Below are 19,504 nucleotides of genomic sequence, written 5' to 3'. Positions count from 1 at the left end.
ACAATGAAATTATAGCACAGGGATAAAAATAGCCAATTAAAGTAGCCAATTAAAAAATTTCTGTGATATCAAACATTACAAATTTAGGATATGTCACATCCTGCTTTTATGTAGTTTCTGTGCATTTTATGTATGTAGCTATGGATTATGATACACTATTAAACAACAAGAAAACACACACCACAATTCAGCAATACCATAGAACAAGGACAATGCTATTTCTTCTCACGCTGGTGACTGGGTTGTCATTCTGCCCCATAAACAGCAAAGCATCAAAATCTGGTCTTTAGTATTTCCACTTTGAACTAGAACACCCACCCACACAAACGTCTTGCCCCATGTATGAGCAAACTTACATTCGTAACAGACATTTTCCATCCCTTGAGAACATAGTTTTGCCAAAGTATCGCTTCACAGATAAATTAAGAAAAGATATGCAAGACCGTCTTCTAAATTTCAGGAAGCCTTTTAGTCAATGCCCAACTTGAGCAGTCCAACATCTGGTTTTGTTCAAGGTACTAAGTAGTGGCAAATCAATTTTTACGTTAGGAATTATGAGCAGCCAGCACAGTTTGTCATTAGGCACCCAAATAACACAGCACACAGAGTTAGTGCGAAATGCAAAAGGTCTGTTTACAACTCCAGTTGAAAGAGTCCTTTTGCAGGTGAAGCACCCAAAAGTTTTACTGAATCGGCACCTGCATCATTTGCTGACAAACAAGAAGAAAACTGGAAGTTGAAACTAGGCCTTCCATATGCCTCTTTTGAGGGTGTCTTTCCTCCCGTGCCTACCACCTCTTTTTTCATTAGCTCTCCCATCTGATCGCTCCTCTCCTGTCTGTAACAAACATATGGCTGATATGGTGATCCCCACTAAATCACTTTTCTAATGGATGTCTGGAACCTTCTAGCTCTAGCCATACATCAATACATTTCATAAAAGGCAGCATTTGTATTTAAGTACATAATGAGGTCCTAAAATAGGTAATTTTTCAGACATAGGAGGGAATAATTTTTAAACTTTGAAAAGTAGTTACAGTATAAGCAGTAGAATTCAGATGCTGCAATGCCAAGGGATGACGAATTCCCTACTCCCCCATGAATACACACTTTCTTGGGAAAAGGCGACAGGCCTGCCTATTGCACAACAGTTCGAATGCAAGAGTAGTTATTACTATAAACAGCATGTGTGATAAGAGGCTAATAAGGCAATAGTCACGTAAATACAGCTGCAACTTTCAGTTTGTTTATCCTAACTATTTCAAAACAAAATGGTTTTAGGATAAAGTAGCCAAGTCTGAGTTCACTAAATACAGAATAATGTATATGATGAACTGACTAAACTCTTTGCCTTAGTGTTTTCCAGGAACTTGAAGCTTTTTTCTTAACACATACTGAATACCCCAACTTGCCATGGGTTTGCTTTCAGGAAGGTGAAGAAGTAAGACTTGTAAAATCTTTCTTAAGCGCTGTTTTTTCTGCAGTTTAGAATACTTTATAACCCATTCTTCAGAGTTCTGTAAAACGAGAGATGGAAGGACCTTCCTCCTCTTCACTCCTCTGCTTCACTGCTCTTTCTTTAAAGGAGGAAGACCTCTTCCTTCTCCCAAATGCTGTCCCATTTCAGGAGCAGGAACACATGCACTTGCACACACATGCCAACCGAAGCATACTTTTGTACTGTAACTGCTCTGTACAGAACACATTAACCTGGAGCTTGCGTTCATGTAAGTCCTCCTCTCCTGTGTCTTGCAACACATGAAAAGCTGAAGATCACTTTCAGCCTTCAGGATTTCCGAGTCTATCAATACCAGTATTCAGAGCCTGTACAGTCCTCAACATAGCTCTCAACCTTTGGAGAACAAGCCTGATAACCACCATCTGTTCTTCCTCTCATCTCCCTTGACTTTTCCTACTCTCTCACACACTGAACATCTTTGTGTCTGATCCTGAGTGATGCTGGAGCCCAAAGTGGGCCAGGTCAGAGGTTCGAAGTGTTACTGGGACTGAAGAGGGCTGTGGACAGGGTAAGCATCATCCCTGATTACTCTGTCCCACAGTATGACAATGCAGGAAGATGACCTGATATGGTGGCAGGGGTTAAGCTGGGGGGAAGCTGGTCGCTCACTTTGGGAGCAGCAGCTCGCTGGATTAATAGAAGACAACTCTTCTCCTGGCTTCTTTTTGCTCTTTGCTCAGTAGAGCAACAAAAGCAAAACACAGACAGGCTGAATGTGTCTGGGGAGGGAGCACATAGCCCCAGAGCGGCCACTGCTGCATGTTAGAGGTAGATGAAGATCCACTCCCCTCTCACGGCTGTCTGCTTCAGTAAGGGAGGCTAAGCAAGAGGGGCGAATAGAGCTCCCCAAGACAGGGCTTCTCAAGAAGCCTCCAACTGATTGGGAAATAGTGGGTTAATGAATCGGACCTTGGTGTGTAAGTCAAGCTAGCAATTTGACCTGGAGAACTCGCACACACCACCACTTCTGCTTTTACAGTCTGCCTCCCACCCTGTCTGCCCTCCCTAGCTAGCGCCTTTTCCAGCCACAACCCAACTCTTCTCAGCAGTTTTCACTTTCTGGATTCCAGCAGAGGGGAAATCCCTGCTGGTCTCTCACAGCACCATATTCATACAAACAATGCAAAGCTGGAACAGACAACGAGGTGCCAACTCCTGCCACTTGACTTCTATAATAGGACTTAACATCAGTTTGTCTTGAAGACCCACTTCTCAGAAACAGGTTTATTGCTCGTTAATCTCTTCAGTGCACACATGTACTCCCAGCTGCCAGGACTCTGAGGAACCAGAAGAAATGACTCAAATTTAACAAAAATGTCCACAAACCAAAAGGAAGCAAACCAACATATTGTTCTCTCAAAGGACATTGACTCTAACAATATATCTCCTTCTCTTACAGTACAAGAGCACAATAAAATTGGACTTTTTTTTCTTGGAAGGCAAACAGGCAGACCCAAAGTACAGCACCACAACAGCACTGTGCCATTTTCCTCCTCTTCTGCATACAATATACATCCCGATATGGCACAAGACTAGAGCTGATCATCCTGTAACACAACTCATGCACTCTGCCCTGGCCTCTACCTTCTGAAAAGCAAAGCAACTCATTTTCCGCCAGGTACTGCCAAAGTCAGCAATGCTTGGTACCAGATCACATAAGCCACAAGTCATGACCCCAGAATCTACATTAATTTCCTGATCCACGACCACAACACAAGCCAGAAGGCTAGACATCTATAGGAGAAATACAGGGAATGCTGCTGCGCTTCTAAGTAGGGAGCCAGTTCAGACATAGGCTTGCAGCTAAGACTGAATCACTAACTCCGGCTTGGTCCAAGGCAAACAAGGTGGAAGCACTGCTCACGGATGGCTTCTTTTCAGAAGATTTACTTCAGGAATAGGAATAAAATTTTTGAACTCTGTCTTCTTCCTTCTCATGTAAGAAATGAGCTGTCTACAACAACACAAAGATAAAACAACAAGCAGCAACCAGCTCTTGAGGATTCTGTTCCCTAGAACAATCTTGCAGGTTAATACTCTGGGATGGGTATAACCAGATGTCAACAACAATGGAGACAGCAGGGAGTTAATTACAACTATTTGTGAAAAAAATAAAGTTATATGAGGGGAAATTCTGTGGCAATTCCTTGGAAAAAACAGCTTCTTATTGCAAAAAGTTAACTTTAAATGCTGTCTGCTTAGTGGAACGCACTTCTCCAACAGGGATGTGCATTTTCAGAAAGGACAACTGAGAAAGGAAGCTACAAATATTATAATAAATCATTTAGCTTTGTTACCAATAGCTAATAGGCTAACTTTTTTTTTTTGCTAAAGAGGACAGTGAGATTCAAGCTCATTTTTAAATAGTGCTCTATAACATAGTGTAATTTACCTTAACTAAAATCTGTCTATCCACTATATCACCTTTTGCCACTCATACAATTTATTTATGGACAGACTAAAATAGTGACAACTGCATTATAAATAAACCAGACAGAACTACAGCCTCACTGTAGCTACACAAACAAAGCACAGAGGCTAAACCTCTTGCCAGTCCCAGCAGAAGGGAAATCCACGGAAGGAAGTAGTATCATATCAAGTGCTCAAATACTTTCTACTCCCTCCTCGCCTCAATTTCCAATAGGAGCCTAGATAATAAATTTACCAGTTTCTTGGTTTTTTCCAAATGGGATTCTGTAATCCTCTTTTCTAGGGTACAGTGACTCAGCCTGGTTTCTCGCACTCCACAGCGCTGACTTAATGTCTCCTTCCATTTTTTACAGTTCCTGTCTTACTGAAGTCTGATGGTAACTGGACACAAGCCATCCTCAAAGATCATCAGTTCTCCAGAGCTGATTCGTATCTTTCGCCCAAGACTTTCTCTTCTCTTCCTTTCCTTCCCTGAAGCCCTCCCCCATCATTGTATCTTTCTGCTTTTACCCACCTCAAAGGGGAGTAAGAACAGCAAAGGATCAGCTGCACATGGCTCCCAACAGTACGAACAGAAGAGGCTATGAGAAAATGCATTTCTGGAAAGAATCTTTTCTACTATAAATCGTAAACTCACCAAAAGGAACAAAGTCCCATCAAAGCAAAACGCAAATGAAAACAAACTCTACTTAAGGAACACAAAAATCACAAAAAGGATTTAGGTGGGAAGGGACACAGGGCTAACTCTAAGGCTAGATCAAGTTCCTCATGGCCTTATCTGGTTGAGTTTTGAGAACACAGACCTCGCATGCCTCCACTGACAAATGTGCCTATAGATCTTACACACGCCCTTCCTGCAACTGATATAGTTCAGCCCACACTCCAAATGCTTCCCTGAAAACTCTATGGAGAAAACAACCAGTGTGTATCCAAATTAATTCAGACAGAAGGACAACAGTGGGCATAAACTCCAACTCTCATCTGTCCTGATTTGCAGATGACGCTTTCTGAGGGGGAAGGCTGGCATGATGAAAGGCAGAACCTCAGGTGTGAGACACCTTGACAAACTGTTCAACTACTTCCATGAGAAAAGGTGCCAAGCTCTCCACCTGCGCACAGCAACCCCAAGCATCAGTTCAGGCTGGGAATCCACTGGCTGAGCAACAGCCCTGCTGAAAAGGATGTGGGGGAGATGGTGTGCACCAGGCTGAACATGAGCCTGCAACATTGTCTAATTACAAATAACACAAATGATATACTAGACTGCATTAGGAGTAGGGCCAGGAGAACATGGGAACTTATCTCCTCTGCCTGACACTAGTGAGGCTGCATCTGGATTACTGCGACCAGTTTTGGGCCTTCACTTCAAAAAGGATGGGGAGAGACCGGAGAGAGATCTACAGATGACAAATCAGACAGCCGGGGTCAGGAGCACATGGCAGGAGAGACTGAGGGGCTGAGCCTGTTTACCCAGGCAAAGAGGAAGCTAAGGGAAGGGCTAATCACAGCCTACAGCTATTTGAAGCGCAGTTACAGAGACAGTGGAGCCAAACTCTGTAGTGGTACATGGTGTAGAAGGGGCAACAGCCATAAACTGCAGTTTGGGAGGGTTAGGCTGGACAGGAGGAGGATGAATTTAACTGAGGGTAGTACAGCCAGCAAGAGGTCACCAGAAGGGCGTGGGACGAATCCTCATCCTTGGGGAGTTAAAGACTCCGAGAAGACAGCTCTGAGAGACCTAGTGTTAGGAACACTCTTCCTACAAGTGAGATGTTGGATTAGAGACCTCTCTAACTCCCTTCCTACCAACACTGCTATGTTCTCTGATCCTTCCATAAACTGTCCTGCAAAAGATGAGCACGAGAACTGAAATTTACAGCTCTTAAAAGAGATACGGGGTTTTACAAAAAACCTTCTCCTCCCTTGCCTTTCTGGCTCACATCTACATGTTCCACAAACTACCAATCACTCATCTCTCTGCTCCCTATCACTTTACCTTTCCGCCTGCTAGCACTTTTTCTGTACTTAGTGAGTCCAATTACCTCTACTCTCGGGTCATCTCACAGTAGCACACCCAAGCCACAAGGTATAGCCTCACAAAGCACAAAAAATTAACATCGCGCTGCTGCCAAGTGGGGGAACTCCCATCTCTGTCCTCCGCTCCCAAATGTACATTGTCACTGTGTACCAAGCTCTAGAGCTCGCCAGACCCCTCTGTGAATCAATTTGACCCACTTGGAAAGGCAGATAACGGACTTAGCTGTGTTGCTGGATGATATTCTGCCATGTTACGAGTTAAGCCAGATCACAGAAAGGCCCGTGAGGCCCAGTGCAAGACAGGGGTGACACACACTGAGGGGGCAGCAAGAGGGAACAAGTATTTGAAGAAAGAGAAGTGGAAGTTAAGACCACCTTTTTTCAGCTGCAATTGCCCACTGCATTGGTTCACTTGCCTTGGATCTGCAGCCCCACAACAGTTATTCTCAATGCGTTTAGCAGTGAAGGTCGCTGCTCCTACCTCAGCCCAGGCAGAGGGCTCATGTACCAAAGAGTTGTCAATTTTTCCAGTCGCTCTACCAGGAGATCTTATCACTCCCTGCAGTCCATACCCTGATTACGTCTTTAGGTGATCAGCCGAACTCTGGAGAGTGAACTTAGCTGTGCTGCATGGTTCTTGTTAGTCTCTTCTAAATTGCTCATGGTCCCCACCCAAGCTATTACTACACATCATTACTTCATGCAATTCTCCTCTAGGGAGTGAAAAAACATGTTCCAGAGATTAACCTCATATATGTACTTTAACCTGTCACCAGAAATCATGAAAACAAAATACACTACAAGATACTCTGGAGCGATTTTAATAGCTGTTTCCTAGGAAACAGCTGCACCGCTCATAATTTCCATTTTTTAAATAATTAGTGACCCAGTGAGGAAGTTAAATATAGATGAAGCTCAAGATGGGCTGATTTCAGCATTTTGTGACCCCCTGTAAATCTGAGGTGGCTACATGCTCATTTGGTGTTCCAGCATAAATTACTCCAGTCTTTTGCCAGTTGTCCCAGAAAGTGAGTACAGCAGCTGGGAATTACCAAGAAATATAGCCACAGTACAACTTCCATTTCTTTGGCTACATCGCCATAATCTTAAGGGTTTTTTCCAACTTAAATGGTTCTACGATTCTATTATCTCCTTCAGCCACAGTCCAGAGATGGGAGGAAACAGCACAGAGAAGCACCTCAAGATGGTAAAAATCACAAATGCCAAAGTCAGGTCGGCTGGTCTGTGCACAAATTTGTACAGTAGCGAGCACAACCCACTAAATACAGCAGAATGTTGTGGCTGTTCCGCATGCAATAAGAAAGATTCAGCGCAATCACATGCACAAATAGGGGTTTTCTTACAAAAAACACAGAAGAGATTTAATAGTCTTACACTACCTCTCCCTATTAAATCACTGCCCTTGCTGTTAATTTTTTCCCCTTGTTTACAAAGACATTTTAACTCTGCAATCTAAGCCTGGAAGGTTTATTTTTAAATCTGCTGGTATCTAGCTGCAAATAGCTTTCTGCAAATAGACACGCCTAGAGGGGACACAGTTTGATTCTCTGATCCAATAAAAAATACAAAGCAACAGAAAAAGAAAAAGAAATGCCAAGCATTCAAACCTGGGCCTGCTGGAATGACTTCAGCCTCCTCTTGAATCGAGATGGTAGAACAAAATCACAGCCCTTCGCAAGGAAAGCTAGCTCCCCTCCTAAGTCTGGGTCCCTCCGCAGAGAACTCTCCTTGATCATCATCCTGGTCAGCTCCTAAGCAGATACTGCCCTTTCCAGAAGGGGCACAGGGACTCTGTAGGAGACCACGTCAAGACCAGTACGTTGCTTTTCTTGGTTTTGATTTTTACAGGCAAAAAATGGCAAATGGCTTCAACATACTATGTCTTCTCTTTCTTCACAAGGACAACATCCAGAGATTTTATCTTACTCCTGAAGCCAGACCTCCCTTTTTTAACTGATACTCAAAGTATCTTTCAGTACCACCAGGATCTTCTGCCTTCTTGTAACACTTTAATTGAGAAACATGATCTACAACAGAATCTATTTCCCTGCTGGCTACATGACAGACAATCTGTCCTTGGCTTGTAATAGGCCAGGGGTAAAACAGGAAAGGAAGCACCCACCACCACTACCAAGAGTGCTAAAATTAGACACACTGCAGAAGTGCCTAAATATACCATCTTCCCCAATAGTTCTTACTTTATGTGCTTCAATGCTGAAACCTGAGGTACAAACTCACATCAGACTCAGCTAGAGTTAAACCACACGCTCTCAGCCAAGGCCCGTGCGCGTATGATGCTAGTGGTTTGAGGTCCCTGCTTCTGAGGTGATGAAGCAGAAGATCAGCATTAGTTCCCACTCTAGACCAAAGGCTGTAATTTTCAAAAAACATCAATTTTTCCTTCTTGGTTGGAAAAAGCAAATCATCTAGTTTCTTTAACGCCAAGCAAGCACGTAAGAATGATATTGGATAATAAACTCAGGCATTCTAAAGCAGTTCTTAAGAAAACTGTTTCATAAAGACACCAAAAAGCATCACTCTCTCTTATTCACTTCTCCCATAACTCTCACAGCAAAGGAATTCTCAGTGGACACTAGCCTACTCTTTCTCTGTGCGACCTTCAGCAAGTAGACTTCGAACCCTTGCTCAGACTTTGTCTAGGCTTGTTAAAAGTGTATTGTCTCTCTCCTATCACAACAACACTGCTGAACAGAGGCCCAAATCCAGTTCTTACTCCACAAGATGAACAAGCACCTAGTCCCATTCCCAGCTTTCCCTACTTGACTTGAAAAGTCCTAGCTACTTTGCCAGTTTACTTTGTAAGCTTAGTAACATAGAACATCATCTCATTTCTAGCTAGTAGGGCTTGCTTTTATCAAGATACTGCATTTGAAATGAAAGGGTCTCACTGAGCCTCACCAACAGAAAGCTTTTATCAGACCACATGTACCTCCGATATCCTTCTCTTCTTGGTTTCCTGTAGAAGGCCCAAGGTTACTTCATATACAGCATCACTTAATATAACTGGACTACAGATAGACACAGAAACAGCCTATCCAAAAGAATGCTCTTGCCATCATAAATTTGCTCTTGTGCAGTTAAATAGGCTATTTACTAAAGGAGAGAGACCCCCCCAGCTGACATTCACAAAAGGAATTTAATGTCGTCATAAATCTGTATCAAAACCCCCAAGATTATTTTCTTTCCTGTTGCTTCTCAACCATCAGGCCATGGTCCCACGAGCTGGGCTGTGGAATCCAATTCTTTATGAAAGATTTGAACAAGAATGTAGGATAGTTTTGGTTCCTTTAGGTCACTGTAGCTATGTCTAAACTGCGCAACATGGGAGCTGAAAAAGCTCTGAAGTCCAGGTGTATCTTCACAGACACAAGCCTGAAGAATCACAAGGTTATTACACTGTCATCAGCCCACTTTGGCATGTGCCCTGCAAATGGATATGAAGCCTAACAGAGTGGTAGGATGAGGACACAATGAGAAAAGGAGCCCCAAAAAAGAAAAAGGCAGGCAGGAATGTTTGAACTGGAATTGCCGCTAAGTGAAGGATACACAGATCCACATGCAAAAGTTTTGGAAGAAATTTTGTTTTTCTGACTCTGACAATTTTTTCTAAACATTAAGGCAATGCCTAAAGAGCCCACAAGGCTCCACTGTACTGGGAGTCCTGCACATCTCATATAGCAGTGTGTCAGAAGGTGATTTATTTTAAATCATCTGCAACAAGTGTAGTTACTTCATCTTCCACTGAACTCTCACTCTGCTTACAGACTGCCACCCCATTTACAGACTGGGGAGGAAATATTGTCCAAAGAACCTCCCATACCTACAGCTGCATCCAGACCAGCTACACTGGGCTTTAAAAGACATATGCATGGAAGAGACATACTGATCTAGGAATCACTAGCTATTTCTTAAAAAAACGCACACATTTTTCATTCACAAATCAAAGAGTCACAAGAAATCCCAGAAGTTTGGGGTTTTTTGCACTGATAACCTGGAAAAATACAAGTATCTGGAGACATGGCTTGCTGTGCCTGAATTCCCATTTTTTTTTACAATATAGCAGGTTGCTAGTATAATAATTCCTATCGTCAAAACACACAAGGTGGGTATAAATAAAAACATAGATAGTACTACGAGAAACTGACAGCAACAGAATCTTGTATCAACAGTTTCAAAGTCAACTGGACAAAATGCACAGCAGAAAAATCTGCTATCAACAGCCTACAGATCAACTGAACAAACTGCAGTCAAATTTAGAAATTCCTCTTTGCTATAAGTGACCCAGTTTAAAGCATGAAGGTGAGATATGTCAAATCTAAAGAGGTGTACGATTGCCTTCGTTAGCCATCAGAACACAGAAAGAATCTCACCTGTGCCTAAAGCTGGAGGCTTAGTCCTAAAAGATTTGGATGATTTAATCGTCACAGGACTTAGCTGTACCCCAAAGCCTGGCTGCAACAGTTCAATGCACTCTGTGTAGCTGAGAAAGGCAGCAGCTTCAGCTGTTTTAAACAGATTAAACTTCTCCAGCGACAGTGTGACTTCTTGCTTTTAGAGTCAGTGAGGCTGAAAAACTCAACATGTATCACTAGGCTTTGTTTTACCTACCTTTAGATGTCTACTTCAAGATAAATCAACCTCACACAAGGAGAGGCTGTATCTGCCCTGATGACAAAAGGTGCCTGCATGCCATGAACATGTCCCCGAGTGGTATTGATTCTTTTAATTCTTTAATTTAACCTGATTTAGCGTTTTTTTCTGTGTCATCTTTGATTCTGAGATACTTTAAGATTTAATTACTATTTTCATTTATTCCAATGCCTATTACCAAAGAGGAAAAAAAATGCCCTTTTTTACTATTTGGGTTTAGAAATAATGAATAATTGATGTTTGAAAAGACTGCAGATTGTGCGTATAGCTTAATCGACAGGTATTATCAATGTCTGATCAAACAATTTGTAATATATGTAGATGAAAGCTGATTTTCCAGAAAAAAGTTTTCCATTTTATTTTCCATGCGCTTTGAGAAAATGTAATTATTTCATGACAACGTTAAAGTCACTATGATGTCACAGAAGACAGTTTTTACAGGTAGTTGCCCCACACTAGATCCTTCATAAGTGTATCATTAAATTTGCAAAGCAAAGCAGCACACAGAATTACGAAGTTGCCAGGTCAACCTTAACTTTTTACATGATTATGAAACAGTCTTAATTCCACTCAGAGCCATCTTCGGGCCACCTGTTTAAGCATGCAACCCAGACATTTTGATACATAAAAGCAAGGTGTGTGGCCTCAGGACAATGTTTTAGATCACAGCAAGTTAGGTACGCTTCTGAGAGTCCCAGCAATAACCACCCCATCAGTCATCCAGGCAAAGCAGGATTAGATAGATGCTGCCTAGACCCAGCCCAGGGGAAAGACGTGGCAGCAAGGAATGGCCTCTGGATACTTGACTCGGGGCTCTACCATCCGAGATATAATGTGGTTTAGACAAGGTGGTCCAAGACCGTTTCTCAACTCTGTAAACCCTCCGCTCCCAGATCCCACAGTCCTTGTCCAGAGACAGTTGTACCACCCGTCTGACCTCAGCTTGAGCAGTTTCATTTACTGATCTGGCAGAAAACAAACCTAACTAAAAATTTTTATCTTGTATACAAGCATCATAAGTCAGTGTGAAGAAAGATTCAAAACCATGCAATAGGACATAGAGGCATGGGGGAAAGAGAAACGGGAAGCAGGACTGCCTTTTCTGGCTCACTGCACAATGAGTAATCCTTTTGAGAAGAGAGATCCAACAGAGGAAGGATAAAAAAGAGAGACCTCTCTTTGTACCTAACCCTGGTCCTGGTCTCTGCTCCCAAAATTATTCACAAACTTCATCCAACAGCTCTTAAAATAAAATGCATGAGCAGGACTTGGAGCAGAGCCCTGCACTATTCAAACCTGATTCTGAAAACAAAATGAGTAAGTTTCTTACAGACTTTTCTAAGGTATTTTCACTAGAGTACTAAGTATTCTGCAAGCATTAACTGAATTGAAATACTCTGTCATCCTGTACAGGTGGTAGACTAAGGGCACAGAAGTTAAGGTCAAAAACATCCACAACTGACTTTTCCAAGGACTTTGCAGAATGACATTTTACCCTTTACCTTCCAAAAAAACCAAAACCCTGACGCTCAGCACTTCTGCAGATCAGGTCAGAGAATCCCAACAGTCCCATCTCCACCTTCTTCACTACTCACTAGTTCTAGTTCCCCCTATTTCCCTGACACCTGCCAGTCCACCCAGGCTTCACTCCTTATTGCCCTCCTATCTAGAGACAAAAATATAGATAAATATTTGGGGGTTTTGCAGGCTTCTAACAGACAATTGAACTGTTTTCACTAAATTATTTCTTTCAAAACCAACATATTAAAAAAATCAGCTTAAGACAGGCACACAGAACAGGAAATTTAAGAACAAATACTTGGAGGTTTAGAGATAAGCAATGGAAAAATGGATCTCAGAATGGGAAATGTCGGACAGTCTAAAAGCACGCAATGCTTCCTGGCCTGCCTGGAAGAAGCATGATGCACTCATTATGTGCTCTGTAAAATTGATGGACTTCTTGAGTATTCATGTCCTAGTTTCTAAATATTTTGGTTTTGAAAATGAAGAGGCAAGTAATTATATTGTTCTCTGTGGAGAACATAATTGGTTTTATGATAAAGGGAAAAGTCTGTTGCTGATATAAGTTAGCACAGATTTCAACACAGATCGGCCAGCTAAGCCAGCAAACTGTCTGGTCTGAAGTGGCTCTCTTTCCTTTTCCATTGCTTAGGATTTGAGGGATATTAGAACTGTCACAACCTTCATAAGTAAAAGCTGCACTGTGTTTTCATTGGTATTAGATCTCTGGGGTTTTTGTGTGTGCATGCAACTATTTGATAACAATTTTATGAGCCCTAAGAAAATATAACAAGTACTTTACATATTATTCATTCAGGCACACATGTGCAATACTGAATCAGAATCCACATGAAGCTCCAGCCAGATCCAGAGTTATCCAGGAATACGGATGTGTTCCCTAGACGCTATACCTAGAGAGGGCCTTGCGTCCATAGCCAAGTGCGTGGCCACATCTATACTATGAATGACACCGAACATCAGAGTAAGCATAGAATCAGCAGGTCAGATGACTTGTGTCCACTCTGCTAAGGGTCAACTCCCTCTGAAGGGTACCAGCTCCATCCATGCTGCGCGGTGCTCAGCCCAAGCCCCCTCCAGCTCCTCTGGGGACAGTTATTCTCTCGTGATATTCAGTTCTAGGCATCTACACAAAGCAAGGGTTGTGCTGCTGCATGGAAGAGAAGAGCTCTTGTACTATGTGTGCGTATTATGTGTCTGTCGAAGGCAGGCTGGGAGCAAACTACACAGGCTAGGTGGGTGATCAGGGAAACAAGCTGGTAAGGGACCAGACTGATAAGCTATTTAACAGTGTAAACGCATTCAATTTTCAAGTATTATAGAAAAACTGCTACAAAGTCAGTGGCACACTTTATCAAACACATTTTTGTTTGAAGTGCACAAGTTAGAAAATTTTGTAAATTAATATACAAGGCAAGAATAGCTATTAAAAGCAATCACTTTAGAGCTTTTTGAGCTGCTTAATTCTACACTCTTCGAGGAAAAAGCCTCTTTCCCTTGCTGGAGATATCGGACAAGGTTAGGCTCACCGTTTTCTGTAAGCAACGACGCCTAGAGAAACATCAGAAGCACTTGGAGAGCCCAGTCTAAAAAGATCTCCGCGCTGTCATTTAGTGTCAAACACACCCCACCCACCTCCTTTCAGAATTCCCCCAAACACCTGTATTTTCAGGAAAATGGACAGTTTTGAAGACATACACGTCATGCTCCAGCTGGAAGGAGCTGTGGAAGTTCACTTACAATCTGGGCTCTTTTTAAGTGCCTATGCAGAAGGCAGATTTTGGAAATTGAAGCCCTCTCTATACCTCCTGTGCACTTGGAAGTTTGGCACCAAGTTCTCTTGAAAATTTGGCACTTGTTATCAAATGAAAAGCACTGAGGGCTGGACAGACAGCCTTGGCTTCCCTCTAAAGCAGGCTCCCATAAAGACCCTTTTTCCTAGGAAAACCTACTCCTCATTTGAGAGATACATGCAATGCAGACTCCACAATGACACTATGCACTGGGGACAGGGAAAAGAAAACTAAATCTTCCTAGATTCTGACCTTTGTGCCATGGAGGATCTCCCTTTTTAGGAACTAGTGATGAGGAGGACAACAAAGGCTGTAGGAGTCTGCTCGGAGATGGGGAAGGGAGAGGTGGAGCATCCAGTTCTCATTGAACTGGTGAGAGGCAGTCCAATACTTGCTTCCAGGAACAAAGTAGTTAGCTGAAAAAGTGCTTCTACCCTCTATTATGTAGGACCCATTTAAACCACAAGCAAACAGCCTACATGAGCACCAGCAGGAAAGGAACAAGCTCAAAGGTGAAACTGCACGTCAGGGCACAGTTTGTTTGCATAGGGGTTTTAGTTTTCTTTTTTTCTTTTTATTTCAATAAACACTACCTTTTTGCCACGTTGAGCATGTTACTCCACACTGCAGCATCCAAAGCACAAAGAATCACTTAGCAGATGTAATTATTTTTTCCCCACATTTTCCCATGTTTGTTTTACTCACTATCCCATCAAAGGTTTGGTTCTCTTACCTTAATCACTTCTGGGGCCTGCTGAATTGAAGCTGGAACACAGTCTCTGGAGGCAGCCCCAGCATAGCTTTTTTGCCCTGCAAGGAGGGACTGTGAAGGAGTTGTTAAAGTTTCCTGAAGAATCTGCATCACTTCCCTCTCCTTGGACAAGCTTCCCTTGCCTGTCTGGAATTCCACCAGTTCCTGGGCAAAGTCCTCAATGCTTTCCAGGATACGCAGTAAAAGGGCTTTGTCATCCTCTTCCATTTTATGACCATTGGTTTCCATGATTTTTGACAAAGGGGAAGTGGGGTCAATGGGTTTACTTTTGGGTTCAAGAGCCAGAGGTAGTACCTGCCTACCCTGCCAGCCAAACACCTGCAAACAGGCAGGTTCACTCTCCTTTAGAGAGGGTTCCCTCAAAGTACTCTCCATTTTCTGTGAGAAGCACTCCAAGTCCAGCAGCAGTTTGTCTATCTCATCCTTGTCCATCTTACTGCACATCTGTTCTCCTTTGGAGACATCAGCTTGGGAACCACGCAACACAGAATCTGAAATTGGTTTTAAAGGAGTCATTTTCTCAGAAGTGTGGGAGAGCTCAACATCTCCCACCCTGACACGTTCTGCTTTAGCATCGGCAGTTAGATCTGAACAACCAGCTAGCTGGTAGCTGCGCTCTAACCTCTCCCAGCCCCCTTTCTGCTCTGCCTTCTTTATTTTCCCTAATGTTCTTTCCCCATCAGACTCCTCCTCAATGTACAGAGCCTCAGTGGAAGACGTGCAGTCAGAAGGGCTTGTGGCTGGTAACTGAGGTAGAGCACAAGCGTCTTTCACAGCTCTCACACTGTTCTCCTGTGGGACGCTGTGAAGGGAGTTTGAGGTAAAGCTCACAGTGCTTGTTTGGATGGACTGAGAGGTGCTTGTCACCTCACGCTGATCACCCGGTAGTCCGAGAGGAACTGCACTTGAGGATGGCAGCTGAATAATATCTTCATACCTAGGTGGCTGCTCATCTCCAAATACTGGGGGGAAGGGAGTTTGCTGCAAGCCATGAAAACAGTTAACTAGTTCTGCCAAGTCACTAGCTTCCTTGTGTCCTGGTGGCTTGAGCTCAAAGGGTAGCTTTTTCAGGTATGAAGAAAATCTTGTCATCAGATTCATATATATCATTTCCGAATTAGCCAGGGGATCGTTGCTGTTCCCTCCGCTAACACTGCCTGCAGACTTCTTTTTGATGCAATGTTTTATTATGTCTGTGCACTTTTTCAGATCCTCTGAGCACTTGAGCAAGATGTCTAAGCACACCTTAATATCTCCACCCGAAGAACCATCTAGCTTGTGTTTTTCTAAAATCTGGGTAATGAAGTTTTCTTCAGAGAAGGAATGAGGGGAGAAGGGAACCATGGGATTCATGGTGACTTCTGGAGCATCATTGCTTTCCTGCCATTTCTCCACACGTGAAGGACTCTGCAGAAAGCCACACGGAGGGCAGTTCTCATCATTGTTGAAGTGCCCATAAATCAAGTCAAAATCAAATGATCGTCTGCTGAATGATTCTGACCGAACTTTCCTTCCCTTTCTGTAGGCTACATGACTGGAAGAGTTTTTGAGCTTTTCAAAGGAGAATTCTTTTATTTTACCACTGGCAAGGTTTATGGCCTCACCAGTAATGTCTTTTAAACTGCTGGAGGCTTGCACTGAAGAGCCCTTTTTCACTCTTGGATTATTTGGGAGGATTTGGTGATAGTCCTCATTTCCAGTCAAGGCAAGTCCATTTTCAGGAACAGGAATTTTATGGTCTAGGTTGGTATCTTGGACACTGAGCTCTGCGCAGACACTGTGGTGGGCAACTATGCATGTAACTCCTTGCTTAAACACTTGGCAAGTCCCTGTGCAGTAATGCACAGTGTGCTGAAAGTGCTGGTCTATCACCACACTGCTGTAGCAGTTCACAGAAGTGACCATAAGCCTGTAGGTTGCTGCCATAGCACAGATCACACTTGGAAGTGAGGCTTCAAAATTCACCATGAACTTAACAGGAAAAAGTTCACCCCACATACACTTTTCACAGCCACACCAGATTTAATAAAAACATTCAAATGTCAGTTGAAAACATTCAAACTACATGAGAAACTCCTGCCTTGGAAAGCCCTAGTGAAGTCTGGAGTGGCATCAGCAGTACAGTTACAACAATTAGTGCAACTTGCATATGGTTTAACTTAAGGCAACTTGATTCTTGTACTCCATGCAGAAAGCTTTGCTGATCAGAGGTGCAGCACGAGCTGCTGCATTTCTAATGGTCCAGGTAGCTTCTCCAGCAGGTGTCATAAAATTCAGCCAGTTCTTAGGCAGAAGTGACACGATAATGATTTCTGTTCGACCCTTCTCCCTTTTTGGGTGGGTCAGTAAGAGAGAGATAATCAAGTAGCATGTACAGACAAAAAATCCACAGTACGCTTGTGAGATTCCCCTCTCACACAGGTAAGGTAGGTCCCTGCAACAGAAAAAAGGTGAAAGTTATTGTAATTTCCATGTAATATGCAGCCTTGTCTACTACCAAACATATGGCACCAGACTGTAACAACCAACACACAGGCTTGTACAGAATAAGAGTAGGCTGATATTTTTCCTTCACTCAGATCTACCATATAAGAGCACTGCTGAGGAGCTCGCCTATATTTATACACAGGCTGTCTGTGTGTTGCCATTTTAACAGCTTTATTTTAACCACTCATTAATTTTTTTTCAGACTTCCTTTTTTTCCCTCCCCAGACTGAAAAAAACATTACCTTTAATTCTAATGGAGCAAAACATTTTGATGGTGTTGTGAATTTCTGACTTTCACTTTCCAAGACTCTAAAAATAAGGCAAAGAGCAGCAGAGAAAAGCACTTTCAGGATCTCCAAGCTTTCTGGATTATAGAAAGCTGCAAACAGCTTGGAGCAAAGTAGATGAATGCCTCTAAGAATATATGGCCTTTAGTAAAGACCACATTGGCTCCCCTTAGCCTTTCACCAAGGTCTCTAGAACCATGGCAAAATATTTTAAGGAAGAATAACTGTTTTTCATTCTCTCACAACCCATAAACAGCAGCATGGTTTACTTAAGTCCGCTGGTATAGACATCAAGAGCAGAAAGTAACGTTTGTATAAAGGTTAAGCCTGTGAAAACTAGTAATTGAGTGTTCTACACTTAGGAAATGCAGCTGGAAATGGCTATGCTATCATCATGGTCAGAACTGCACAAGAAAAAACAAAGTCTTGCTTCACTTTGTTATTAAAAGATAGAAAAACCCAGATTTAAGGGTCTTAAATTGTAGACATTGCTTCATCTTTCTTGATTACTTCAATAATCAAACACCCCAATGAAATTCTGAGCACCCCCTATTCCTGTACAAACAGAAATCCATTTCATAAAACATGATTAAATCACAGCTAAGTCACACTGCAGCATGGGTTTCTTTTGTTTTCAAAGGTAAATATCTAGCACTACGCGAAAGGCCGGACCTGCATCTGATGAAAGGACTGCCCTCCATGCATGTTATATCCCACCCATCTTAGCTCATAAGTCCGTACACATGGATCACACAAAAGCAAAGTACCTTAGATTTTTATGCTGTTGTAATTAAGGACCGGGGATAGCAGAGGACTGCTGAACATTCACATCTCACATATTTTGAAGCCTTAATTTGAAATTGAGAAGCACTGATTTAAGTGTGTTCGATGGAATTTGTCATGTGCCCTGTCTGCTCGTTGCAATTAAGTAGAATTGCACACTGTAAAGAAACCGTCCCCATTTGTTCTTTGGATTATATAAAGCATTGAAATTACTGCATTGAAGATGAAGAACTAACTGCTCCAACTACCGTGCTGGTATCTGTAACAGGCTGCCACCTGCCTATCAAACACCGCAGGCCAAGTTGCACGTTGTACCAGGGCCAGCTTCACAGCACACTTGTGTGCCTGTCCTGTACTGCTCCCCTCTACACCCACTGGCACTGCCCCAAAGCCCCAGAGGCACGGGAGGGCCTTCCAGAGGGATGATCAGAGGTATGAGGTGTGCCCCAGCTGCAGCAGTGAGTCAGGGTGCCAGGGGATAAAGGGTGTAAACAGAACCGTTTTTAAACCCCCAGGTGCTTACACCATCAGGCATAAACCTAGGTATTAAGACTCCACACCCTCCAGCCACTGACTCTCAGGCTTCACTATCAGGTGTGCTAAATGCTCTGCTGAATCAGAGCCACAGTTAAAAAAGTACTATTGGCTCCCCAATAGTCCTTCATCTTACAGGACTTAATGGGCTTTGTTCAGACAGGAACACCCATGCTTCTACGCCTCCAAAAAGTCTAATCATCCACGGACTCCCTGAGAGTGCCTTCTGTCTAACATATCCAGAGTAAGAAGTCTGCTGCTTTTCCTTTTCTGAGCCTCCATCAACTACAAACAAGCCTTCTGGCATTTCCTGAAATAAAAGTTAGATTATATTCAGAGAAAGTAGAGGTCTTCAGGACAGCAGATTTGATGAAGAATTAACATTGCTTCTGAAAAGGCATAGGACCTTCTTTCTCAGAGCTCCTTCCTCCCTCTGTGTCATACAAGAGACTGGTCTTCTTTTCACCAAAGAATAGTCTGGGTTTATACCTACTTTGGGAAATAATTACACCTTGATTAAGTTATTCGTTACTTAGAGAAATAATGTATTAGACTCACTGTCTCCTTCTCCTATATGACCCCAAGGGTAATTTCCTCCCCATACATGTACCCCTTCCACTGGGACTAAGCC

At 42.8% G+C, this 19,504-nt stretch overlaps 1 protein-coding gene across 4 annotated transcripts in view; it reads right to left on the bottom strand.

The window, feature by feature from the left end:
• The window catches only part of PPP2R3A (protein phosphatase 2 regulatory subunit B''alpha), a 43,744-nt gene extending 26,578 nt beyond the window's left edge, over positions 1-17,166 (bottom strand). For 3 of the 4 annotated variants that reach the window (XM_059822969.1, XM_009817787.2, XM_059822970.1), the window contains exon 1: positions 14,744-17,166. In XM_059822969.1, the coding sequence (XP_059678952.1) occupies positions 14,744-16,780 (2,037 nt within the window). In that variant the 5' untranslated portion in view covers positions 16,781-17,166. Of the gene's footprint in view, positions 1-7,614; positions 7,747-14,743 lie in introns of those variants that run through there. The other variant, XM_059822971.1, reaches the window with a different exon arrangement.
• Between the last annotated feature and the right edge of the window lie 2,338 nt (positions 17,167-19,504).

Source organism: Gavia stellata, chromosome 11 (assembly GCF_030936135.1).
Source record: "Gavia stellata isolate bGavSte3 chromosome 11, bGavSte3.hap2, whole genome shotgun sequence".
Lineage (NCBI taxonomy): Eukaryota > Metazoa > Chordata > Aves > Gaviiformes > Gaviidae > Gavia > Gavia stellata.
The sequence above is the reverse complement of the archived record's forward strand: the minus strand, read 5'-3'. Positions and strand labels throughout refer to the sequence as shown.